The 27,591-nt window shown below is 44.1% G+C and overlaps 1 protein-coding gene across 2 annotated transcripts in view; it reads left to right on the forward strand.

The window, feature by feature from the left end:
* ITGA8 (integrin subunit alpha 8) overlaps nt 1–27,591 on the forward strand; it is a 136,644-nt gene that overhangs the window by 26,098 nt on the left and 82,955 nt on the right. For both annotated transcript variants that reach the window (XM_079948271.1, XM_079948272.1), the window contains exons 4-14: nt 2,597–2,720; nt 3,679–3,740; nt 5,298–5,343; nt 6,004–6,129; nt 7,011–7,055; nt 8,271–8,314; nt 10,846–10,902; nt 11,449–11,501; nt 16,564–16,769; nt 17,282–17,473; nt 25,747–25,792. In XM_079948271.1, coding sequence (XP_079804397.1) covers nt 2,597–2,720; nt 3,679–3,740; nt 5,298–5,343; nt 6,004–6,129; nt 7,011–7,055; nt 8,271–8,314; nt 10,846–10,902; nt 11,449–11,501; nt 16,564–16,769; nt 17,282–17,473; nt 25,747–25,792 — 1,001 coding nt within the window. The remainder of the gene's footprint in view (nt 1–2,596; nt 2,721–3,678; nt 3,741–5,297; nt 5,344–6,003; nt 6,130–7,010; nt 7,056–8,270; nt 8,315–10,845; nt 10,903–11,448; nt 11,502–16,563; nt 16,770–17,281; nt 17,474–25,746; nt 25,793–27,591) is intronic.

Here is a 27,591-nt window from a genome sequence, read left to right on the forward strand (position 1 = left end):
TCTCTCTCCCTTTGACTCTTGCCTTAAAAAAAAAATGATCCAAAAATAAATAAAAATCCTAAACATATGCATGCATATTAGTTGATGAGCAAGGAGCATTTTCTTCCAGAGTGTCAGATCAAACACACACACATACAACCCTCATCATAGCTTTGATTCTTACCATGAATAAGAATAGGGTGACCATATGGCCAACTTAACAGGGGACAGTTCTGTATTTCAAGGTTCTCAGAGGACAGTCCTCTATTTAATTGTATAAAACCTCCAAGCGAGGCTACCTGGGCCTCCAGTGACAGAAGCACCCGCAGACTACAAAGCTGCACCTTTAGAGAGAGTGCAACCCCATCCAGGGTAGCCAACCAGTTTCTTGGATATGGGAACTACACACCCATAGTGTTTCCATCTTAGCAAGATTTAAGCTCAGCTAATTTTTTTCTCACCACTGCATCCAGAGCCTATGTGGCCTCTCTCAATTCATACGTTAAGGAGAAATAGAGCTAAGCATACTGATGGCCCCTGGCCCTCAAATTCCTAATGACCACTCTTAGAAGCTTCCTATAGATATCAAATAGCATGGAGATAAGATATTGCCCTGTGGCATCCCATAGCATAGCTGCCAAGGGGCTGAAAAGCACTCTTCTAGTACTACTCTCGTGACTCGGTCCTAGAGTTAGGACTGAAACCACTATAACACAGTGTCCTCAATTCCCAGAGAACCAGTCCAGGAGGATATCATGGTCAAAAGTATCAAAAGTCGCACAGAGATTTAGAAGCAGGAGCAAAGTTGCACACATCCTGCCCTGTTCTCTGAAAAGGTCATTCATCAGGGCTTCCGGAGCTGGCTCACTGTCATCCCCAAACAAAATTCACCATGCTGAAAGCTATTTGAGTTGGGGGAAAGCTGTCACTTAGAGCCAAACCAACTTCCCTCCCACACATAAATTGCAGCTTTGCAAGGAGGTCGTGGGGACCGCAGTGAAGAGATGAAGGGTTGAAAAAATTGTGTCTGCATTGGGATCCTGATTGAATCTCCTGTCTCCCTGTGATTGCTATTAAAGCAACATCTCCCCTCACCAAAGAACACAATATAAAGACTACTGGGGGGGGGGGAGACAGTGGAACTGCTGAAGAAGCTTTTTTGTGTGTGCACGTAAAGATAATCCATTTCTGGTCATTGCAGAAGGCTAATGGGTTTATTCGCAAAACCTATCAATCAGTGGTTTTTGCCACACCTGCCAGATTTTTCTAGCAGGACTGAAGAGGTCACGATTCCTCCATTAGCATTTCATTCCTTCTTTGATAGAAAGAGGGAGCAGAGCAACTCTGCAAGGTAGGGAGGCTCCTTGTCATCCTTTCATCTACCTAGCACACTTGTGCTGTACATCGAGTGATAGCGTTAAGTGTTACAGTGCTAAACGACTTGAAAAATGACCACCTCTGCCCACATCATCCTAGAAAGCCTTTCTCCAGGGGACTCCACCTGGAGGGGTGAGCTGGGTGATCACAAGACGAAGGGCGTTCTGGCTGATTTGGAAAAGCAGTAATGGCACACAATTCTCTCTTCTGAGGAACAAATCAGAACCTTCCTCAAGGCAAGTCAGTGAAGAGGGGGAGATGAAGGTGGAGACTGCTGTCACTACCACCGCTAATGCTGAGGTTTGTTACGGGTGCTTGTGCCTCTACGCAATGCAGACATTGTGCAATAAGCTTTTGCAGCAGCTCCTGGTTGTTTCCTCACCATCAGAATGGTGCAGAAATAGTGCAGGATAGTGCGCACCCCGGAAATGATCTCTTTCAGCTTCTGCCTTCTGGAAGAAGGTGCAGCGTTATAAAAACTAGGACTAGCCGCCTGAGAAACAGTTTCTATTCAAATGCGATTTTGGTTTTAAACGCAGTGTTTGGTAGTCTCTATGGGAGTATATTGTATTTAATTATGGGGTATCAGAGTTTTTAGGGAGCTAACCAGGCTGGGATAGCTGGGATAGCAGGCTTGTTGGTTTTTGAATGTCTGATGTAGATTTTTTCAATTTCGTTGTTCTGTATGGGACAATGACAATAAAGATTTGTATCGTATCAGAATGCATTCTAAGGCTGCAGTCCAGAGCATCTTTTCATGGAGGCATGTACGGTGCATGCCTTTGCCCTGCTGCCTAGGTTCCCTTTAACTGCAGAGTTGTTTGGGGTTAGATCTTATGCATGTAAAAGAGGCTTCATTAAAATCCCACCTAAGTGTGCTTGAAGCGAAAGCAAAAGCGAGCTTGCACCTGGTATTACAAGAGCAAATGTACAGTGGTACCTTGGGTTAAGTACTTAATTCATTCCGGAGGTCCGTTCTTAACCTGAAACTGTTCTTAACCTGAAGCACCACGTTAGCTAATGGGGCCTCCTGCCACCACTGCATGATTTCTGTTCTCATCCTGAAGCAAAGTTCTTAACCCGAGGTACAATTTCTGGGTTAGCAGAGTCTGTAACCTGAAGCGTATGTAACCCGAGGTACCACTGTAGTGGCGCATCTGACGTGTCGTGGACAAGGAAGGGAGGAGCCTAACCAAACAGACACAACACCTTTTGTCTTTATTTTGTTTTGTTTTGATAGGCCTGTGCTCCCCTGTATCACTGGAGGACCCTGAGGGCAGTCCCTGAAAAGGATCCCGTTGGCACCTGCTATGTAGCAATTCAGAATTTCAGCGCCTATGCTGAGTACTCTCCTTGTCGCAACGGTACGCTGCTTGATTTTTCGGGATTTGGCCATTGCAAAGCTGAGGTTGCAATAGGTATCCTCATGCAGTCCAGCCAGGTATACAGTGAGCCAAATGGCTCTTACTGAGAGAGGCATTTCCTTGCAAAGGGGGAATCTCAGTTCAGGAGAGACATCAAATTATAAATTTCTGCATGGACGCTTTTACATTTAATTAAAAGAGCAGAGATGAAGCTGGTGTTTCTGCCTTGACATGCAGAGGCAGAACTGGCTCAGTTTAAAAGAGCTTTAAAAATGTAGCAAACAGATCTTGATAAGCAGAAGCCAGCTTTTAAAAGCAGCTGATTATTCCAAATGGAACTTTTTATAGACCTGGCAACCTACAGGTTGAACCTGCGCTAAGATAATCCATGTTGTTTGGTGAGCTAGCAAGCCATGGGTTACATCGCAGTATGGAGCTGGGAACTCTTTAAGTAACTGAGGGTTGTGCAATTCCTGCACTCCTTCTGATGACTGTCACTGTTCAGTGCACAAGAGAAGGAGCCTGTCACATCCCAAAGGCAATAGTGTGTGCAGGAACTACAATAAAGGCTGTGCAATCCAAGGTCATTTCTCTGACTTGGGACAAAACAAATGGAACATCTCAAATTCACCTTTGGGTCTGCCAAAGCATGAACTTACTATTTGGGGTTCAAATTTCCCTGGCAAAATTCACATACTGGTTTTGATGTCAGCTTTGGATGGTCAGATTCTTTCCCCTTTCTTGTTTGAAACCAACATTGCTCTCAAGAATTGGTTCTTGAATTTCAGCACAACCTGCCCCCCAAAAATCCCACACACACCCTGTATCAGATTTGCAGCCTGTTAGCTCTTTCTTCTTTTTGCTGAGACAATGTCTGAGTCACTCCATTTGCTGAGACAATGTCTGAGTCACTCTGTATATTGAATCTAATTCCGTGATCATATTTTGGTACCTTCAGACAATCCGGATCCTGAGGGACAAGGTTACTGTCAAGCAGGATTCAGCTTAGACTTTTACAAGGTGAGAACTCCCATTGGTTGACTTATCTCTGGAACGTCTAATCGCTTCCTTCTTCGCTTTGAAATGCATGCCCCTCACTACCAATCCATCAGCTGTCATATTAAAATTTTCTTTTAAAATTCCTCATTGAGTGTTGAGTGTCCAGAACAGGAATAGGCAACCTCGGCCCTTCCAATGTTTTGGGACTACAACTCCCATCATCCCTAGCTAACAGGACCAGTGGTCAGGGGTGATGGGAATTGTAGTCCCCAAACATCTGGAGGGCCAAGGTTGCCTATGCCTGGTCTAGAACCCATTGGGTTTCATTCAAATACTCTTCAATACTAATATTTCTCCCTTTCTAATACTAACTGTAGGCAGGACTCAGAATGTGCTGAGGCTGTGTGCAAGCACCAACAGAGTCAATTCTGCTGGTGCACCTGCAAAGATCCACGCTCACCACCACCCTGCTGTGACTCCACACTGTCCTCATACGTGGCAGTGATGGCAGTGTTAGGAGGGTGGCTCCACTATCCTGCCGTGCTGGCCACTCCTGGCAATAACATAATTCTAGGCTGACAAATTTATCCAAATTTTGATGTCCCTACCGTGCTTGGAAGATGTTCTCCACTTTACCTGGCGTACTATACCAAGGAATGAAAACACCATTCTGTAACGAGAATGTGAGACTTGATTTTCCGTACGTACCTATAAAATGAGGAAGCTTCTGTTTGGTGGTAAAATTTAGGCTCCAGTTGGCAAGATGCATATACTCCAGAGATTTCAAAATGGCAGTCTGGGGCTTTCCTCCTATCTCCCCCCTTTAAGGCAAAGGTAAAGGGACCCCTGACCATTAGGTCCAGTCGTGACCGACTCCGGGGTTGCGGCTCTCATCTCGCTTTATTGGCCGAGGGAGCCGGTGTACAGCTTCCGGGTCATGTGGCCAGCAGGACTAAGCTGCTTCTGGCGAGCCAGAGCAGCTCATGGAAATGCCATTTACCTTCCCGCTGGAGCAGTACCTATCTTATTTGCACTTTGATGTGCTTTCGAACTGCTAGGTTGGCAGGAGCAGGGACCGAGCAACAGGAGCTCACCCCGTCGCAGGGATTCGAACCGCCGACCTTCTGATCGGCAAGACCTAGGCTCTGTGGTTTAACCCACAGCGCCACCCATGTCCCACCATCTCCCTGCTTTACGGCTGGCTAAATCAGCCTCTGGCTAAACCAGCCTCTTGAAACCTGGTGCCCTCCAAATGTTTTTGACCACAACTCCCAACAGCCCTAGCTGCGCTGGCTGGGGCTGTTGGAAGTTGTAGTCAAAAATGATTAGTAGTATAGATTTATTTATACCCCACCCACTATTTTTCCTGATGGGACTCAAGGTGACTTACAGATAAAAACAATAATTGCTAAAAACATAGAGAAAACACCTGGAGGGCCCTCAGTGGGATGAGGATGGGATAAACAATGCCATTTGATGAAGGTTTATTATTTGAATCATTTTTTCACATGTTTGGTTTTGATCTCTCATGTATTATTAATCATAATCTAATGCTCCTGTTATCTGTCATGTATATAGAATGGAGACCTCATACTAGGGGGACCTGGAAGTTTTTATTGGCAAGGTACGTTCTTCTGTTTATATAGCCCTCACCCCGAAATGAATTAAAAGTTGGAGTGAAATGAATGTCTTTAAAAGCCAAGCATGAAGAGACTGAGGTCCTAGCCTTACACACTGGGGAGTAAGTCCCATTGATCCCAGGGTGACTTTCTTCTGAGTTAATGCATACAGGAGGCATTAAACTTTGCAATGGTAATGACTTTTAAGTCCATCCTTATTCACATGCCTGAAAATTGGCAACTATTCCGTTTACAAGTGGAAGGAGATGTCAGAATCAGATCACACCCACTCCCAAAGGAAATGTTGCCCAAGTTTTCTTTTCTTTTTGCATATCACATTTTATATGTAGAGCCACGGAGTGGCTAGAGTAGGACTGTGATCTTGGGCCTGTCAATATAACAACAACATCATCATCATCAACAACAACAACTTATTATTTCTGTATTTATTTATACATACATACATACATGTATGCATGCATACTCTGCCCATCTGGCTGAGTTTCCCCAGCCACTCTGGGCAGCTCCCAACAGAATATTTACTGCATATTGCTTGCTTAATAAATAACAGATGACGGTGATGGTTTAGAAATGTAACCTTAATTGTTGTTCTTGAATTGGCTGCTCTGCAGATCCCTTTAATCTATTCCATTTTTGAACCATAGGCCAGATTATCACAAGTAGCATAGCCGATATTATCACAGACTACTCCTTCAAAAATATTTTGAAGAAGCTAAGCCGAGAAAAACAAACTGGAGTGGCACCATCAATATATGACGACAACTATCTGGGTAAGATGCATGATGCTTGTGGGGAAATAGAATATTAAAATAACGCTCACCCTGCTACAGCAGAAAATATCCAATGTGCAATGTATGCTATAAAATAAATGATGTGCATACCTTCACTTTTCACACATGAATAGACAGTGGTGTTGTGCATCTCGCTAGTGTCTAGAGATGTCAGAAAATCCCAGCAGGAAATGGGAACAGGAGTGGAAATTGCTGATGTTCTATTATTTGTCCCATGTCTGGAATGGAAATCAATCCAGTAAATACGGTCAGCATTTGCTGCTGCCGCTGCCGCCACTTTCATTCCATGAATGATACATAATAGATTTCACTTTCCCCTCGTTTGCATTGCGTTTCCTTTGCACTGAAATGAACAGGGTGGAATAGCGTCACAACAACACAATTAATTGCATAGGTTATGTAATTTTGCTGCAGTGGATAGTGAGATGAATCACATAGTTTTTGTTGGAAGATGAGCTGTGGTGGAACGGAAACAGTGCTGCTTGTTACCAATATAGTGTGGAATGGAAAACGGTGTCTTCTTGTACCCCTTGTTGTGACAATATAACTGTTGCATCCAGGTGTATTGCAAAGCATCGATGCTCTTAGAGCTTGTCTTGAGAAATAATTACAGCCGTGCGTTTTCCTAGTTGCTTCACTCTGTAGATTTATTGAGCTTCTGAGACATATAACCAAGCTAGCTGTAAAATCCTGACAAATAGTTTTCCCTTTCCTGGCCTTAGATACTCTAGTTTATAAAGCTTTTTTTAAAACGGAGATTATCGAAACAGAGGGTGGATCTGGTTGTTCTTCCAGAAACGAGTCTCTTCAGACATAAGTGGTTTGTTGGGCTTCATGCTTGCTGGTTTGTTTTTCAACAGGATACTCAGTGGCTGCTGGTGAGTTTACTGGAGATTTTCAACAAGGTAAGAAGCCAATAATATCCTTCTGTGAAAAGTTTACAGTTTGTGGTTAACGTGCAGTCCTATATATGTCCTATACAGTCCTATATAGATGTAAGCCCCGTTGAGTTTAATGGGATTTACTCCCTGGCAACTGTGTAAAGAATTTATTTGTATAAATAACAGCAGGGCCTGAGATACACTTTTGTTTAGAAAAAATGTAGCACACGGACAAGGATGTGGCTCACATCAGTTCCCATGACTGTGGCAACACTTCATCCAGCCACAGCTTTCAGTGGAACCATGTTTGACTTCAGCCAAGGTTTACTCATCACAGATGGCAACATAAGGGCATATCTTTAGAACTGGATAGGGAATCTCAGGTCTGGGAACCACCTAAGATTCCTGGGAACTGTAGTTTATCCCTCACAGAACTATAATTCCCAGCATCCTTAACCAAATGTGGTCCTCCAGGCCTCTCCATCTGACCCTTGGGATGCTCCCCATGTAATGTCTCCTCCTCAGGCCACACACCCCTCTCACCAGCCTTGCTGTTCACCTTCCTTAAGTGCTTCTGCTGGGCTGGAGGATGGACGTGTGTGTGTGTAGATACCACTGGATTTTGTGTGGCTGGAATGCAGCCTGCTTTGCAAAAAAAACCAAGAGTCTCATCAATTCCTCCACCCACTTTTGCCTTGGGCCCAACCACTATTGTCATGTTATCTTTGGGAGGCTGTCCATGAGAGATTGTGCCCCTTAGGCTGGGAAAAACTTCCCCACCCCTTCTTTAGAAGATAAGGACTGCTCTATTCCCAGGATTCTTTGGGGGAAGCCGTGTGATTTAAATGTGCTTTGCATGTACAGTGTATAGGCAGCTTTAGGTCAGCTGAATTGAGGAACTGTGTGTTAATATAGCAGGACATGCTATATTCCCCAGATATGTCTGGGAATCGAGCAGTGAAAAAAGAAAAGGAAAGAAAAGATCAACCGTCCAGTTTTTCACTTTTGGAAATATGACACCCCTAGTAAATTTCCTATTTTTTGCATCTAGTAGCTGATTTTTTTTATTGAATGTTGGCATCACACCATTCAAATATACATTAATATTTATTATATTCTTAATAGTCCTGGTTTCCTCCCCCAAATATAAAGGTTATCCACTAGTAGTTTCTGAGTATTTATTGTGTCAGCAGGTATTGCACTGAGTTAATTTTCAGACTTTGTTTAACTTCTCTTTAGAGCTGGTAGCTGGAGTCCCAAGAGGTGCACAGAACTTTGGCTATGTATGTAATCTACCAAATGTTTTATCCTCCTCCCCTTTTACAAATAAGAACTGAACAAGGTGTGTTTGTTTTCCCCAAAGATAGAAATGATAATGTTGATAATGGTAATGATGATGATAATGATAATAATGGTGATAGCAATTAAACTAATCTCAGCCATGACAGACTTCTACTCATTGAAAAACCCCTCTCATTTGCCAACTGTGGCTGAGCACTTACCCTGAGATGAACTTTAAAATGGGATTTCAGCACAGATGCTGCTGATACTACAAAGAGGAAAGCTTATGTATCATTCTAAATGCAAGGCACGATCCAATGTGCTCATTTAGATATACCCAAAAGTTAATGCCCACCCAATGTGTGTTAGAGTTTGAATAATAAAAAGGCTGTGTCTGCACTTTTCCAGTTGGTTTTATCATGGAAACATGGTTTTTGCTTTACATTTTAAAAAATGCTGGGGATAAAGAGTTACTTGTGCTGTTCTCTAAACTGTAGGTCTCAAAAGAAATTGTACTCTGGTACTCAGAGCACTTATTTAGGTGTGCCCAATTTTCAGAGCCATCTCAAGCTATTTTGCTGCCTGAGGCAAAGGACAAGATTGTGTCCTCTTTCCAGAAGTGGGGACCTGTGGCTCCCCAGATGTGGTTAGACTGCAACTATCATCAGCCCTAATCAATGGGGCCAATGGTCAGGGATGATGGGAGTTGTCCAACAACCTCTGGAGAAGCACAGGTTCCCCAGCCCTGAGGTACAAAATCAGACCCTACTGGCAATTGAATCTTATTTCAGCCCTGATGATGGGACAGCACCATTCATTCATTTGTTCATTCTTACTTTTATACTCCCATCTTTCCCCCTATAAATTCATGCTTCCAATAGGATGGGAAAGCTGTACACCAGCTCCAGGGCTGGCATACTCTCTGTCATGAAGTAATGATCCTGTGAGCAAGTATCGCTGGGTGGGGCCCCTCAGGCAGGTGGTAACAAATGGTCCCCAAAGTGGGAGCATGTGATGGGGTTAGCTGGCTGCCAGCATTCCCCAGCCTCTATAAACCCTCGAGTTAACCTGCCAGGGGTGGAAGAGAACACATCGTGTTTTAGACTCGCTGTTTGATGGTGCCAGAGAAGCAGCCAGTAAAACCTGATAACCCTTTTGGTGCCTGTGTGTGATTGATTAGCAGCTTGGAGGGAGGACTCGCGACCTCCTCTTTGACACTCCCCGTGCCCCATTTTGGGGAAACCAGAGGGCTTTGGAGCCAGTGCATTCTAATAATAATAATAATAATAATAATAATAATAATATATTATTTATACCCCGCCCATCTGGCTGGGTTTCCCCAGCCACTCTGGGCGGCTTCCAACAAAATATTAAAATACAATAGGCTATTAAACATTAAAAGCTTCCCTAAACAGGGCTGCCTTCAGATGTTGTCTAAAAGTCTGGTAGTTGTTTTTCTCTTTGACATCTGATGGGAGGGCGTTCCACAGGGAGGGTGCCACTACAGAGAAGACCCTCTGCCTGGTTCCCTGTAACTTGGCTTCTTGCAGTGAGGGTTCCACAGGGCGGGTGCCACTTCAGAGAAGGCCCTCTGCCTGGTTCCCTGTAACTTGGCTTCTCGCAGTGAGGGAACTGCCAGAAGGCCATTGGCACTGGACCTCAGTGTCCGGGCAGAATGATGGGGGTAGAGATGCTCCTTCAGGTATACTGGACCGAGGCCGTTTAGGGTTTTAAAGGTCAGCACCAACACTTTGAATTGTGCTCGGAAACATACTGGGAGCCAGTGTAGGTCTTTCAAGACCGGTGTTATGTGGTCTCGGCAGCCGTTCCCAGTCACCAGTCTAGCTGCTGCACTTTGGATTAGTTGTAGTTTCCAGGTCACCTTCAAAGGTAGCCCCACATAGAGCGCATTGCAGTAGTCCAAGCGAGAGATAACTAGAACATGCACCACTCTGGCGAGACAGTCTGCAGGCAAGTAGGGTCTCAGCCTGCATACCAGATGGAGCTGATAAACAGCTTCCCTGTACACAGAACTGACCTGCGCCTCCATGGACAGCTGTGAGTCCAGAATGACTCCCAGGCTGCACACTTGGTCCTTCAGGGGCACAGTTACTCCATTCAGGACCATTCAAAGTCTTCACTATCCCTCCCTGGAATCAGACAACTGACAGTGGAGCAGCATGGGAGACCTGCTCTAATCTATACCTTCAGGGATTCCTTTCCAGGGACCATTGGATTGTTAGTTACTTGGCTACAATCCTATATGCTCCTAACCCTCCAAATAAGTAGGCAAAAAACAGAACCTTCCTGAGGAGGTCCACTCAGAAATAAATTCAAGTGAGTTCCATGGGACTTACTCTAATAGACTTACTTCTGAGGATTGCTCCGTGTCTTCTGAACTTATTTGAAATATTGGGGAATAGTATATTTAGAATGGTGGGAGTACAAGTTTTGAGATGTAGCACTGCAGCAGGTATCCTGGAATATAACCCTTTGTGGCATGAACCCGCAGCTTCTTGTTTTCTGTTTCTAGGTTTCGATTATAAATTCCACAGATTTGACCTTTATTCAGAATTTCACCGGTGAACAGGTAATAAATTTCAATCACTCAGCACATCAGCATTTCCAAACAGGGAATACAATGCTGCCCAATGAGTTGCAGCTCAAATTTAAGCAACGCTACTTGGACATCCAGGCCTGTTTGTTCAGCATCCATCCAGATTTGCTTGCACAAAGTTTGCTTGGAGGCTGATTTTGCCTGGTCTTTATGGAGCGTTTGTGGGGGTGTTATATGACAATGAGCACCCTCATGAGTTGATTGTGGGGTGTTCATATACATTTCCATTAATCATGCATTCACTCCACACTTTTCAATGCACTTCTTCATCACCTTCCTAACTGCAAAATGCCTGCCTCTTCATTAAAGGGGATTTGTTGGCAGGAAGGGAGCTGAACACTTTAATCCACTTTAATTGCACCAACCTAAATCTCCCAGGATGTGCTTAAATCTTTCCCGCAAAACTCTGGCAGTCTGGCGGGATCCTTTGCAATATGATTTGGGATATGATGGGATTTTGCCAGCTGCATATACAGCATTTAAAGGGATACTTGATGTAAAAATGCTCTTTATTTGCAGATGGCATCTTACTTTGGATACACGGTTGCAGTGTCAGATGTTAACAATGATGGGTAAGTTGCTAAAGACAAAAAAGTATTCATTCTGTCCTCCATCTTCTTTTCCTGTCCTGTTTAATTTAGGGTTTTCAAGTGGGTCCAAGCCACTTAATCCAAAACGCTCCCTCTGAAGTCCATGAGACTATTCCAGGACCACCCTGGACCAAGCGCCTCGAGGGAGATTGTAGCTTAGCTATTTATATTCAGTTAGAATTAGACTCCTAAATCTTTTCATCCTTCCTCCTAAACTTTCCAGCAGTAGTAGATATCACAGGTTATGATTTCATACTTCTAAAAAATAATATTAACCTGCTCAAAAGCCAAAATAAATAAATCTCTTAGTCTTTCTTTCATGGGGTTTCATTCCTTGGTCCTATGGTTTTCTCAGCTTTGGTGGAAAGGTATTTTTCTAATAAGCTCTTTTGTAGACAACCATATACTTGAGTATTGCAGGGATATATTTGTCTTTTGCCTAGCTAGCACGTCTGTTAAACTGCAATGATTCGACCTTGTTTTTAAGTACATAGCCTGCTCACCAGAGGCGACCAGGAATGTCATGCAGGTGAATCCATGGAATTTATGTAGGAGAGAGGGGGCTGGAGAGTAGGGATGGACCGCATTGTCTCTGCTACGTGCCAAACATAGACACCAAATGTGCTGCCAGAGGAGAGTTGGAGTTCTCAGTCCAACACCAAAGAGGCCAGTAATTTTTTTGTAGGCTAGTAATTTTTGTTTGCTTAGATTTACAAGGCCGCCACTGGAAAACCATCCCATTCCACCCCACACTGTGAGTGCATCAGTTTGGAATGGGTACCACATGCACTGTGGCTGCATGAGAGTCTGGGCATCTATCTGCTAAGGCCTGTGGCACCATTGATGGCAAGAAACACTTTCTTTCCTGCCATACCTGCACCATTTTAAGCACTATAATATGCATTGTTCTTTAAAAAGTATTAATTTACTGTGTAGGTGTTTGAGTGCTTCCAATTATATCTCCCCAGTCGATGCGTTCCTAGGCAGAACAGCTCAAAAGGGGGTGGAATGAATGAGAATGGAAGGCAGAGGGGCTGCCAATTCCAAAGCCCTGCCAGGCTCATGCTGGTAGGGCAGAAGGCGTAAGCTGGGTGCTCCTCCTTTTGAAATGGAAGCTGGTGCATTGCAATGAGTGGGGCACTGCTCCACCTGCCTCAGCCCACTTTCAGCCAGCGCAGCCCACCTGTTTGCTCTCTTACTTACATCCAGCCCAGGCTGGCAGCTTCTCCTCCGTCTCAGTGTTGTCACCATCAAACTCAGCAGAGAGGACCGTGAGAGTAAAACCAATGTCTCTTCCTGCCATCTGACTCTCGTTCCACCTACTGTTGGCCTCTTTGCCTTCCGCCCTACCAGTCCCAGTGGGCAACAGCCCCTACTGCCTCGCTTTAATTTTGGACCGGTATTTTCTTTTATGGATTATTCCTCCTGTTGGTCCCAATGGGAGGGAAATTCTGTATGCCAGCTGCAGGACTTGATTACTCTTCATCTCTACTAGCTGTGTGTGTGTGTGTGAAGGGATCTCCCCCTTCATAGGTAGAGGGGGGAGAATCGCCTCTGAGACACCCTCCTAGGTACCACAGAGTTGTGCCTTCAGCCTCAAAATTGGGGGACAGAGAACAGTAAAGAAACACAGCCGAACTTTTAAGTTTTAGCAGATTTTCTTTTTTCAGCAAAATCAATTGCTCTCCCCTTGCAGCTCAGCTCAAGCTACCTAGTGTTTTTGCTTCTGCCACTGCAGCTGCTGGTTTAGACAGTTCTTCCCAAATCTTCTTTAAATCTGTAGAAATGCTCAGGAACGGTAGTTCGACGAGTTTGGCTAAGAGCAACCAAGGAAGGGAACACTGTTAGAGATCTGTAAGGAATTATCACATAGTTGGAGGTGGGAGTGGGTGGAAAACGAAAGGTCGGAGACAAGGACGAGGCGAAAATATTTTGCTTCAGACCTTTGTGTCTGTCTACCCGTGTTTGTCTACCCACTTCAAACTGAGAAAGGTTCTGGACTGAGTTTTGGTTGGTGGGAGTGTAGGAGGCTGCCTCATATAAAGTCATCTAGCTCAGCATTGTCTACCCCAGGGTGGGGAAGCCATTCTCAGCCTGAGGGCCACATTCTCTCACAGGCAATCTACCAGGGGCCGCAGGCCAGTAGGGGGTGGGAGCAGATGCGAAAGTGGGCAGAGCCACGGATGTGACTTTTGCCTTTTGTGAAGCCTGGCAGAAGTGGCTGATTACTGCACCTGCACCTCTTTCCACCCTCCTTCCAAGCCAACAAAAACATGGCCATGGCGCAAGGACACATTCCAGTCAAGTAAAAGCACTCAAGGAGAGGGTGGTCTCTGAGGAGAATCCTGAGGGCCAAACAGAAAGGACTAGATTAGCGGTTCTCAACCTGTGGGTCCCCAGATGTTGTTGACTACAACTCCCATCATCCTTGAGCTTTGGCCTTGCTAGCTAGGGGTGATGGGAGTTGTAGTTCAACAACATCTGGGGACCCACAAGTTGAGAAAGGCTGGACTAGATTGTCACATTTGGTCCCCAGGCTTTTGATTCCCTAGCCCTGGTAGTCAACCTTCTTAGGCCCATGGGCTCATCTGGAATGATGTGAGACTGCTGCGGGAACCTCCTGTTATAGTTGCTTTTCTCCCCCCACAGGTCACTGATGGGCAGATGTTTGTGACCCCCATCAGTTCCTCTTCAGGGTTTTCAGATAGGAGCCTTTACTTGCCCTCCCTGAAGGCGCCAAGGATTGAGTCTTGGACCTTTGGCATGTGAAGCAAGCACTTTACCCACTGAGCAGGGTCTTAGTGTTCTCTAAATAGATGCTTACCTGTATCTGAAACAAACAGTGCCAGTTGGGGAGCGATTTGGGTGCATGAGATTTCGTAGCACAGGAGAGAATTATTTGCGTTGGGTTAAACCGCGCGCCTAATAAAAATACATTAGTGGTCTTTTATTTGCACTATATCAAAGCTTCAAATACTAAGGCCCTAACCTCTTGACACCACTCCGTGCTCCTGCTGTTAACTGCCCAGCGGCACACCAAAGGAATTGCATAAAATTTCAGCAGGTGGTCAGCTTGCGCTCTTGAATGCTGTTCTGTTAAGAACGAAGCAGCCATGCCTCTCCTCTGGGAAGGCATGGAAGCAAACAAATTGCTCGATCCAGCACCGTGGCGCAGCCAGGAAATCAGTAAAACACTGTTGTGGCTCAGACAATTCTCTCACCACTGAACGGGATCACAGCCTAGTGCCTCTTGCTGCTTTAGCTTGAGTTTGGCCCAACAAATGAAACTATTTATAACTGAAGACAAGCAGAAACGTTCTTCATTTAAAAAAAAAAAAATCTACAGCAAACAGATGTTTTAAAACATACAACTCCCCACACACTGTTTGAACGCTGGAGGAGGGGGAATGGAGAAGCAGGAAGGGGAGAGAGAGAGAGAGAGAACAAATAGAAGTGAAATTGACATCATTGTTTTTGTTTGTTTTTCCAAATTGGGATACGGAGGGATGGGACAGGAAATATCTTCAGCGGTGACAAGAACAGCCTGATAAATATTGAGTCCTTGCACTGAAGCATGGTCTCATCAGACCAAAGGAGATGATGCCAATGAAAGGGGACAGTCCATTTGCGAGTGGGACCGTGCAGGGTTCTACCCCCCAATACTGGTGCTGCAGGGTCATTCGCGCTGCATCCCTCTCAACCCCTGTGCAGTCCAGATGTTTTGCATATGGGACTTTGGAGGCCATGTTAGGGCAGGGCTGTGCAGGAGGCCTAATGCAAAATCCAAATGGCTGCCACGGATTTCCTACAATTGTGGCACCTAGCACAAGGCAGTTGTTGGTGTTTTATTGGATGTGCTAGGCAGGGCAAGGTGAGGCAAGATGAGGTGACACCCTCAAGCAGCAGGAGTCACGGGGGCAGCAAATCCAGCCCACGACTATTGTCATAGTGGCAGCAACAGCTGTGGCGTGTTCCTTGGGGCTGAAGCTGCCACCTTCTCAGCAGCCCCTCTCAAGCCACCTCTACAGCAGTCTCTTGGTGAATTGGCAATGCTGCTGTTTTCTTTCTACTCCCCTCCTTGTTCCTGATGTAAATTTTTATTCCTTCCCTTGTTCCTGGCGTAGATCTCCACTCAACCCTTCTTCCCTAGCAAGGGGTGGGAGTTTGCAGTTTGCCTCAGGCGCCAAAATGTCTTGGGCTGGCCCTGGTGATGTACCAGGGATTTCAGTATCAAATCTGAGCACCATGGAGGACAAATATTTGCTGCCAGTGGGCTGGTTTGGTTGTAAATGGTAAACAACAGGTCAATGTTGTGTGTATGAGCCTTGGCAGTTCCCTCCTCTTCACCACTGCCAGAAGCAAAAGATTGGAAACTTTCATTCCCACTTCCAACTATTTGAACTTTAGCATTATATCTGAACCTTGATTTTAACTATGATACACTAAAACAAGGCAACCATGAATACAGTTTGAAGTTGGCTTGTTCCAGTAAACTGTAGTTAAGACCAGCTATGTTTGCCTGGTTCGGTCATGATGCTGAACTGCACTACTTAAAAATGAAAGCCAGAGCTTATGGTCATCTTCAGAGGAGGAGAAGGCAGGGGAAACTGATAAGCCTGAGGTTGATTCACATAATGCTAAACCATAGTTTAGTGTTCCTTCTTAACTATAGGGCTAGAAATATTCAGGCTCGTGGGGGGGGGGGCTGTAGGTTCCACAACTGGCTCTTAGTGAAACTGTAGCTTCCAATTTTGGTTATGAGGACTGCAGTGATGAGAAAACTCTGGCCCAACACACAGTCCTCTTCCCTGGTTCCCTTGGACATTGACCTAAAGTAGTGTATTTCATGTGCCAGGGTGGGGAACCTGTCGCCCCCCCCTAGATGCTGTACATGCTGTCTGGGATTGTCGTTGGAGTCCAGCAACATTTGGAGGGCACCAGAGTGGGGAAGGCCAGCTGAAAGCATAAGAGTCATTAATTTTTAAAGCGAGGAGGATTCCTCTGAATTTTGCACTGACCATTCTGCTTGTTTTCCCCTCTCCAGGTTGGATGACATCCTCGTCGGTGCTCCTCTCTTTATGGAGCGTGAATTTGAGAGCAACCCTAAGGAGGTTGGGCAGGTGTATCTCTACCTCCAAGAGAGTGCCTTGTACTTCAGAGAACCGCAGGTGCTGTCTGGCACTGAGGTGTTCGGCAGGTTTGGCAATTCCATCGCACATCTCGGAGATCTAAACCAGGATGGATTTAATGGTACTACACAAAGTATTCTTTAGAGGTTATGCACAGATTGCTCAAGACAGTTGAAGAAGGGAATGGCTCAATTGCAAAGACAGTTTGCTTTGCAGTGGCCAAAATAATGAATGTGATTTATGTTTGTACTGAGCCAGGTGTTCTTAAGAGCGGGAGACTACACCCCCCCCAAAAAAAAGCTAAATGTGTGATGACTAGGGATGTGTGATAAATTTGACTCAGGTGGGTTCTGAAAATAGACATCTCAAGTGTCAAAAGCCAGAGTAAATAAAGAAAGCAAAAAGCTACCTTTTTAGGATATAACCTTCTTTTCCAAGGTGGCTTAGAACATAATCAATATATTCTAAAAAAACAAATTACTAAAATTGCAGTAAGGAGACAAAACAAGAGCATTAAAAGTAGCTATGGCACATAAGAAGAGTTAAAGCAGACGCCTCTCTGATCTTGACTCCTGTGAGGAATTAAAGTTGCCCTCACCATAAGCATTCCCACCTCTCTTTGTTCTTTTTCAGACATTGCAATAGGAGCACCATTTGCTGGAGAAGACAGAAGGGGGAAAGTCCTCATTTTCAACGGAGCTAATAATGGGTTAAATCCTAACCCTTCCCAGGTTCTCCACGGTATGTGGGCCTCCCAGTCGATGCCTGCGGGATTTGGTTTTACACTAAGAGGAGACTCCGACATAGACAAGAATGATTACCCAGGTAAGGTTCTTCCACACGGGAGAGAAGGGATTTCATCCCCTTCCACCTCTGGAAAATGCATCATTTTCTTTTGGGGAAGGCCGAGGTCAAAATCCCAAACAGGGCTGTGCTTTTGTGTGCGGATCTCGCTTTGCTTCTCTAAGAATTTGGAGTTGGACAGAACAAATACTTCCTTTCCTGTTGTGAGAAATCACCAGAGATGCGAGAAGGACTGAAATAGATTAACATAAAACACCTGAATTGTTAAAAAAAGACGGAAATGAAGAAGGGGGGAGCGTGTAACCCTTCAGTTCCCTGTCAGAAAGCCTGGATGAAAAAGTTGCTTCTCCGCACTTTGGATGGCTTCCTTCTCATTTCGGAAAGTTATTAAAATAAAATAAAAACAGGAGCATAGGAAGCTGCCTTATATGGAGCCAGACCATCGGTCCATATTGCACAGTACTATACTGACTGGCAAGAGCTCTCTGGGGCTTCAGGTAGGTGTCTTTTCCCAGCCCTACCTGGAGACGCCAGGGCTTGAACCTGGGACCTTTTGCATGCAAAGCAGATTCTTTACCACTGAGCTACAGCACTTCCTGGATCTTAATTGTGAAAATCCCCAAGATAACAAAACAGATAACGAAATTGTCACTGTAGAACAGAACAAAGGCACCAACAAAGGCACCAGAAATAGCAGATATGATATTTCCCCTCTCATGTTGGATCCTCTTGGTATACCTAAGAAGGGGATGGTTCCTTTTGTCTGTTTGGAGGTTGTTTAAATATGGTTTGTCCAGTTTTGAGTGAAGAGGGTCTCACTTGCTGCGAACTCCCTCGTAGGATTGGGATTAAGGGGATGAGCTAAAAGCCAAAAGTTTCCTGAGCTATGAACTCACAGGATGGCTTTAGGCAAACATCTGTCTTTCAGCCCAAGCAAGGGAAACAATAGCCCCTCTGGTTACCTTGCCAGGTTATTCTAAGGATTACTAAGAGGATATGTAAAGCGCTTTGAGCACTTAGAGGAGAAGCATTATTTAAATATTGGACGTATTTTTTAAAAAAGTTATTCGAAACAGGAAGAGGTGAGAGGTCTTCCTGGTTCCAGATATTCCTTCGTTGCTCGCTTGCCTGGATCTTTCTTCTTTAATTAGTTTGGTTTCAAATGTTTTCCCTCAACGATTAATATTTTACTGATGTCATCTGGTATTTATCAACAACTGCTTCACTATAGGAGCTCTCCCGCTTTATTTCTGAAGTGGAGCTTATCCAGTTTGGGGCAGCATTCCAACACCATCTGTAGCCTAAATGCACATCATCATTTTAATTTGATTTTCTCCCATTTCACCCCTCCCCCCCCCAACTCCTCTGGGATGAAGGATAAGGCAAACTGCAGCATTTCTTTTTCTTGGGGTCTGAGAAGGTCCTCTGCATTTGTAACACAACCCACACAGTAGAATTGCTGTAGTGCAAGCCTTAGGATTGTTTTGCTGGCATAAGCCCCATTGTAATTAATTGGACAATGCTTGACGAACATCCTGAAATATCTTCTGCCACTGTGCTCTGTTAACCTACTGTACTAATGTTTTCGGATAGTTTATGTTCTGTGACTGTTTCACTGATTATTCCCCCCTCCCTCCCTTTGTTTGCCTTAATCCAGCTGGCTGGGTTTGTAGCTTTGTATTCTCATTTGCGTCGCCTTTGAAAACAGGGAAAAAACGAGGATCAAAATGTGTGGTGTTTTTATTCCCCTTTGGGGGTTTTCAGCGCTACAAAGGCTTAATCTTCCTCATCCCTTACTTGGGAAACAAGTTCCACAGAACTAGAGAAGACCTGGGCCAAACCACACGGGAGATTGGTTGGATGTTCCTTTATTTGGTAGATTTTTCTCCCGGTTTTTCAGAGAATTCTCCTCACAAAGCAGCAAACAGCAGTCTGAAACCATATAAAACGTTAAGCTCTGAAACACCCCAAAAGCCTCAAAATTAGGCAGCACGTGGAAGCAGCAGCCCACACAGCCCAGCCCAGAATGAAGCAGCCTGAAATTCTCCATAAAAGAGGCAGAGAACAGGTGTCCAGCTTGAAAAAGGATTGGGGTGGAGCTTGACTGATGTTACTAGGAAGCAAATTTCATAGAACTGGGGTCATCACCGAGAAGGCCCTGCTCTATGTGGCCACCACTAACATTGCCCTCACAGGTGTACACAGAAACAGGGCCTCTGGTGCAGGTCTATGAGGTGGTGTGGGTGAAGTTGGTTCTTCATGTAAACCAGTCCCAGAACAGTCAAACTGGCAAACAGTCCAGCTGCCACAGTATAAGATCTCCTGACACCCTTTGGCTATCCTGACTTCTTCTTTTTAAGCTGCTCTGGAGGGGGGAGGTATTGAATTGGAGCATCAACATTTCTCCAGCTGAAATATTCCATCCCAGTAAAGTGCTGTAAGCACAAATGTAACGATGAGCAAAATAATTGGTTTCTGCATTGCTGCTGTGTTATTTTCCCATCAAGGCTAACACTGGTTAACGGGAAGAGAAACTTTGATTGTAGAAAGAGTTAGATATTAAATAACCTTTCCCTCAGTGCCACTGGCAAAAACTGTGGGTGACCGATATCATCTTTGAAGAGGCAGTTTCCCCTTTGCTCTCAAGCAGAAATGAATGCTTATTATTATTATTATTATTATTATTATTATTATACCACCCTACAACCGCAGGTCTCGGGGGTTCACGCTATGGCATGTATCTTTCACCTAAACACAAATATTTTCTTCCTCTCTTCTTTAGTAGAATATTTACATTTTTCCAAGTTGATGCAGATTTAATCCTTTTAAAGTATGTCAGTTGCCTGAGATTCTTTAGTCAAAATCTGAGCTAAGGTGGCCAGGAAAAGAGCCTTCTTAGTGGTAGCACCTCCCAACTGATACTGACATTGTTATCTTTTTGTCCCCAGGGAAATACATTTTTCTATTCCCGGACATATTACTCTGTTGCCATCTCCTAATGAAGCAGGGTGTTGTTGTTGCTTTAATGATGTTATATGTTATTTGTATATTATTTTGGTTTTGTAAACTATTCAGAAGTTTTGCTAATGGGTGGTATAAAGTCTTTCAAATAAATAAGTGAATGAGCAGGCAACAGACCTCATTTTAAAATTTAGTCAAAGCACCTTAATGCCCTTTCCAGTCTTAACAGTTTTACACTAATAGATACGCTGGTGGGGGGAAAGAAAATGTGTCAATATGTCGCAGTTAAAAATATGCTGTTGGCTCAAAATGTACCTGTTTGTGCCAGCAGAAATGAAAATACATGGGCTAAGGACAGCAGCCTTAAAAATATTTTGAAACCTAATATTTGAGGTCGTGTTTGAATCTGAAAAACCTAAGTGGGTATATTTGTCAGAATTAACAGAGATAACTGGGCTTAGCGGGAAATTTGTTTTCCTTCACTTTAATATTTAACATCAAAGTCCGCATTGAAAATTATCTTGAGGCAAAGTCCAAGGTCAAGTATTCCAATGAGAGAATGGTTGGCTGGGTTCATGGAAGTTGTCATCCAGCACATCTACAGGACACCAGGTTGTTGAAGGCTGAATTAGAATATATCCATATTTTTAGAAAACCTAACTGGGCTCTGTATCAGATTTTTGGTGAACTGCTAAAATAATAAACATGGCACAGAGAATATAAATACCTAAATGATTAATCATAACAGCATCCATTTTGGCTATTGTAGAGCATTATTTAAACATGTCAAGCTAATTTCTGAATTTAGACCAATTGCTTGTGAGACCTTTTCCCTACTTTTCAGAGATGGAATGTGTCTGTAGCTGTTACATTGCTGATGCAAATTTAAGCAGCAAATGAACCTTCTGAAAAATAAAAATCTGGCTCATCAGCTTTGTTGGCTTAGATAATATATACAATATTCACCCTCTGGAGAACCACACAAACATTTCTGACCAGAATTCCTTATATTTATTTACTGGGATGTTTATCATTCTCTTTCCTTAAAGATTGTTAAACCATTTAATGACAGAAATAAAAAGCAAGGTCGTACCACCTCACCTTGCCTGCAATGTGTGTGAATACTCGCCATGTAAAGCCTTCTTGCTGATAAAAATGCCCTGCGGTGGCTGTTGAAGGATCTACGTAGTTCAAGGCAAGGGAAAAAAACAGGGCAGCGTGACTAGTCACCACCTCAGTTGTTCATCTAAGCAGGCTGGTTCCAGATGATGATAATGGTTTGGCATTAGCCAAGGCCCTAGATATTGGGGAGAGGCTCAGCCCTGCCACTCCACCATTCTCCGTTTACACAGAACACCCAAGGGGGTCAGAGGAAGCACAAGAGAATTCTGTGATTTCATGCCCCACTTCTTCCAAGCTATGGCATCCAGCTGAAGATGTCTTGTGAGAGCCAATGTGGCGTGGTAGTTAGAGTGTCAAGTTAGGACCTTGGAGACCAGAGTTCAAATCCCCTCTCAACCATGAAGCTCACTGGGTGACAGTCACCGTTTCTCAGCCTAACCTACCTTATAGGGTTGTTGTAAAATGGAGAAGGGCGGCCTGCCTGAGGGAAAGGTGGGATAGAATTGTCATCATCATCCTGGAATTTGTTCTCTGTCACAGACTCACACACACAAACATCAGAAGCTACCTTATGCTGAATGAGGCAAACAGTCCATCTAGCTCAGTATTGTCTGCACTGACTGACAGCAGCTCTCCAGTCTTTCCCAGCTGTCCGTCATGAAAAGTCCTCCCCCTTCCTTCGGTAACTTCACAGATAAGAATTAACGAGCAGTTGATATATTTATAGTCCTTTTATTATGGCATTGTGTGGCAAGCACAGATATACAGCTCTCCGCAAGGAGGGCAGTTGCCTACTCTAAACTCTCCTTCCGACATCCACAGCAAGAAGCGTGCCAACCATAGCTGTCAACTTTTCCCTTTTCTTGCGAGGAATCCTATTCAGAATAAGGGAATTTCCCTTTAAAAAAAGGTAAACGTTGACAGCTATGGTGCCAATGGGAAGTTCCTCCCTCCCCCCGCCTCCTTTGTTCTCTGATACGTTTGGACCTCCGAGTCTGTGATGAGGGGGGGGTCCCCACACTCTCAATTGATGTCTCTCCTAGCTGTACCCTCCCTTCTGGTTCTCTTGTCTTTACCTCATAACTGAATAACTCCTTTCTAAGCTGTGCATTTTCTATGTCTGCCTCTCTCTCTGCTTCTGAAAACACTGGAGGCGGGGGGCGGGAGGTGATTGTTCCCTCTCCTCTTCTGAGAGGAGTTGATCTGACTGTGACTGCATTCCCCAATCTTCAGATCTGGACCAATCCCTGACACCAGCCCTACCTGGAGGTGCCGGGGATTAAATATGCTACTTTATGCATTCAATGCAGATAATCTTGGAGCAGGCACTGAATCTCAGCCTGCTCATAGTCTAGGTTTGGTTTGAGTTTGGGTTTAATTGTAGGTTGTTGTTTATAGGCTGCGAGAACAGCTGAAGCAATGTTTGAGGAAAGTAACAGCCGTGGTAAAGGGGAAACCAACTCCTAAAAAATGAACTGCCTTGCTTATTCTTCCTAAAATGCTGTTGTATGATTATTTCATATGCTCAACACATCAGGGTCTACAGGAGGAAGAGACCCTCCAGCTTCTTAGTAGCAGGGATTTTTTGCAGGATTTAAAGTATTTGGAGAGTTGTAAGCTACGTGCCAACAATTCTCCACCTACCACGTTTCCATCCAAGTTAGAATATATCTTATTATGGAATCTATTCAGAGGAGATATTCAAGACAAGGGTGGGTTGGAAGGGAAAGAATGGAAAAAGAAAATTAAGTAAGGAACAGCTTTGATACAGAGCCATATCATGGCTGTGGTTGCAAAGTGAATGGACAGGAGCCAAGAACTGGCAATTGGCTTGTCACCACTTCATTGCAAATGCCTTATTCCTCTGATTTATAGAATTACGATATGCTTCCATTTTGGGGAGAGTATAATGAACATGACATAGCAACAATTGGCCAACTTCAGAGAGGTGGCAGGCATGAGAAGCGGGTGTCTAGAGTCAGTTCAGTAGAGGATGGGAGTTGAAAATCTGAACCTTAATCCAGACAAGGTAGAGGTACCATTAGCCAAGAACACTGGAGATCTGGGTGAGGAGGTTCAACCTATAATAAAACAATAGGAGGTGGTCAGTAATAGCACCAAAGAGAGGTTGACATTTGGAGTCAATGCCTAGTTTTGGTCAACTCAGCAGCCTGTCAACTTTAGACTGTTGGTACTTCATGATGGACTATTAATCCAGTGTTAATAACACATTTGTCACCTCTGTGCTTTTCTTCATGCTATTTCCTCTGGACCTCACTGTTTACAATTCCCACCCACCTTACTCCACACTGTGTGTGTGTGTGTGTGTGACTGCAACTCATAAAAACACCTCTTGCATTTGATAAGGTGGGCCATAGTCCATGTATGTTTGTGCTGTGATGAAGTTGTTAGTCATTAAGGTGTCACAGGACAAAAGCAAATATCTCAGGCAACACCCCGCAAGGGGTGTCACCCCGTTCCACCACCCAGCTTTGCCACTGGTCTCCCCGCCCTCTAGGGACGGAGAGGGACTGGTGGTAAAGCTCTGTGGAACACCTCCCCTCTTGCTGAGTCAATGAGAGGGGAGGCATTCTGCCACCCAGGCATTATGCTACCTGGCAGGCAGGGGAGATCTCCCCCAGCCCACCCAGCAGTGATGAAGTTTTGCACTGGCTTCTCCTGAAGGGAAGAGTCAATGCAAAGCCCTACTGCTAGGCAGGAGGATCTATTCCCCACCCCCACCTGGTGGGGTAGTCTCCTTATAGAGTTTGTGTCCCCATCGTGGGGGTGGCCCTGGGGGGTTTTGCCTTAGTTGCTGGAACTCTTCAGGCCGCCCCTGATCGATAATATACTCAAATACAGTGCACACTGGGGTACACTATGTCCTTGTAGTTCTGTTGTCTGCTGTGGCCCTATGTCAACAAACTGGGGTCACAGAGGACGACTGAAAGTCTCCTTTGCCTGCAATCGAGAGACCTTGGGATTTTGTTTGATGGAAACTTTTTTTTTAAAAAAAAAGTTGTCCATGGTTATTTCATTACTTCCTAAGTACTCAGTCATATCCCCCAGGCACCACTGGGCATTATTCATTACCTATATGGAGAGCAGATGATGACTCCCTTTAGGAAGTGGAAATGCTTGCATAGAATTCAGAGTTGGAATATCAAGTCCAAAAACACTGCGGAGTGTCGGCTATATCCTAGTAATGATTTATAGGCAATTCTTTCCAGAGATCAAAGCCGCAGAGATTTGTTCTCCCTTTTGTATAAAAAAAGGAAAGAAAGAAAGAAAGAAAGAAAGAAAGAAAGAAAGAAAGAAAGAAAGAAAGATCCCTAGTAAATGGAACAGTATAATTTAATCTTCCAGTTCATGAAGTTTTCTTCAGGTTTCATTTGACAAGGATTCAGAACACTTAGTTTAAGATTATTGTCTCTCCTTTCTTTTCTGCAAATATTTTGCATTGTGTGAAACACTTTGCTTTCAGCTAGCAAACACTATCTGTGGCATTTTCTGGGAAGAAATATGTTTGAGATGACTAAAGTGTTCTCTATTTTTAGGGTAGCCGTGCTGCCAGACTTCAGATAACATAGACGGCTCAAACGTGAGGGGAACAGTGTTATTCTGCTTTAGCATGCAGAATAATGCAGATGAGGATCCAGTCCATCGTGTCGTCCTCCATAGGGTTACATTCTATTTCTCCTCCTAGGTGGTTTTCCATCCCTGGTTTCCACTGACAGCCAATTGCAAATGTATAATTGGGAGCTCACTTTAAGCATCCCCATCCTTGAGCCGCATCTTTTCCTGCCTTACACCTGATGTCGTGTATAACGCTGGGTATCAGGGAACATGGGTGCAGTTTGGGAGAAACAGCCTCATGGGCCAAATTGGGATCTGTGCTGGGCTTATTTAGTCCCAGAGGATTCCCATCCTAGTTATAGAGGAAAGGCTTGGTCGAGGGCTTGTCCTGGGTGTTTCTGTCACTGAAGAACAGAGATCTGCTTGCCTTGCCAGAGGACCTCAGCCCACTCATATCAGGGTAAAGAGGAGGGTGGCTGAATTTAACGTCAATTAATGAAATTGACATTTTTTCCTGTGAGTGTTGCCTATGTGTTAGTTTATTAGTTTTCCAATGCACATAGTTTTAAGCTAGTGAAAATGTTTTGTCATTTTTCCCTGTATTTAAGTGTTTCCTTTTCACCATTGTTTTCCAGATTTGATTGTAGGTGCATTTGGAGCGGGCAAGGTAGTTGTTTACAGGTATGTACTACTTTATGCATACATAAAGATTCTGCCATTGTCACTCACAGGTAGGGATAGGGGAGAAAACTGATTCGGTTTACATTTAAATGTGAATCTGCCAAGTACACTCTCTCTGAAACAACATGAGAACCAAAACAGAGCCATCATTTGAAATTTGCACTGAACTTTGCAACTGAAGTTCTCCAAATAACATTCAGACATGCATTATATTGTAACATTCACTTGTGGTTCGAGGACCCGACCCCCGCAAAGTGAAATGAAGACACAAGGACACGTGATATAAGGTTAATGGGCTAGGAAAGGCCACAACTTTACTGATTACAGCAGTGTAAAGGTATTGGCTTAGGAATTGGATCACGAAACAGGTGGGTTTATTCACCAGTAGGTGGAGCCTGTTGATGCTAATCCAACTATAGGCTCACCCCTGCTGTCACCGAGGATCGTGCCATGGCCTCCCGCCAAGCAGGCATCGGACAGAATACACGACCGCCAGATTCCTTTAACGGAATACCCCTAAAAACTGAAGGCATAGGCAATGGCCACACCTAGCACTTTGACACACCACAATACATTATTCCAATGCCTAACCTACCCACCAATACCACAAAAGTTGTGACGATTGCTACGAGGTAGGCGAAAAAACCAAAAAGCCTAATGCCAAATGGAAAAACTCCTACCAGGCCCCCCGGGCAACCAGGGCGACCAACCTAAGGTCCATAGCAAGGCCAATGACCTAAGCCCTAACTCGAAGGGAGTGGAGGGTGGGTGACTCGCAACGGGACGACGACGACGAGGAATGAGGCCAGGGAGAGGCAGGCGCTGCAGCAAAAGGCTGCATTCACTTCTATTTGGAGAAAGTGTTTTCCAAAATGTGCACATTATTCAAACATGTATGCAAAAATGTGTTTATTAGGAGGAACTTGCATTAAAATGTTGGGAATTTCTTTTGAGGATTCATTAAAAAATATTCACAATTTGCTGCAGAAAGAGGGAGAATTGAATTTAAGATGGGGAAAATGACAAAACTAAGAGGCCCAAAGTTGGTAGATCCTTCCATTTTTATGCTCCTTTTTGCATAAAATGCTGCATTTTAGCATTTAGCCCAATTAAAAAGAAAAATCAATTTTGAAAAAGTAATATAAATATTTTAGAATGATTATAGTATAATAATATAAAACTGAGCTGGGGAAATTGCCATTACAATCTGAATACAGTTTGTCTGAAGAAATTAATTGTAGGAGCAGTAGAAATAATGGTGGTAGTGCTGGCATTTTATTTTCTAAATGCATTTGGTTTACACAGTTAATTTCTTATATACTGATCTGAGAGATGATCCACACGGTACTCCCTCTAAAGAAATTATAGACTCCTGGAGTATCCAATGTGGTGCTCTCTAGATGTTGTTGGACTAAAACTCCCATTAGCCCTGATCATTCATAATGTTTGCTAGGACTGATGGGAGTTGTAGTTCAAAAAGATCTAGGGGCACTACATTGTTATATCTCTGCTATATTCTGCTATATTTCCTCATACTCTATTTATGCAGCTATTGCAGTCTGTGGATTTTGAAAGGAAACCTATCCTGGCTTCTCACCTTTCCCCATTTAGTTTTTTCCTAGGGAGTTGAATTAAAGCTATGCATTTAATTACAAGCAAGTTACTTGGAGAGATTCTAAGTAATTATTTTTGTAGCCAGGACTGTTTCCAGCTGCTTTTTCTGTTATGACTTCTTCTCCTTCTTGGCTTGTAGACCACTTGGCTTAAGATCTATCAGCTACTTTGTATCATAGAACAGT

This window comes from Podarcis cretensis (genome assembly GCF_951804945.1).
Source record: "Podarcis cretensis genome assembly, chromosome: 12".
In the NCBI taxonomy this organism is placed as follows: domain Eukaryota; kingdom Metazoa; phylum Chordata; class Lepidosauria; order Squamata; family Lacertidae; genus Podarcis; species Podarcis cretensis.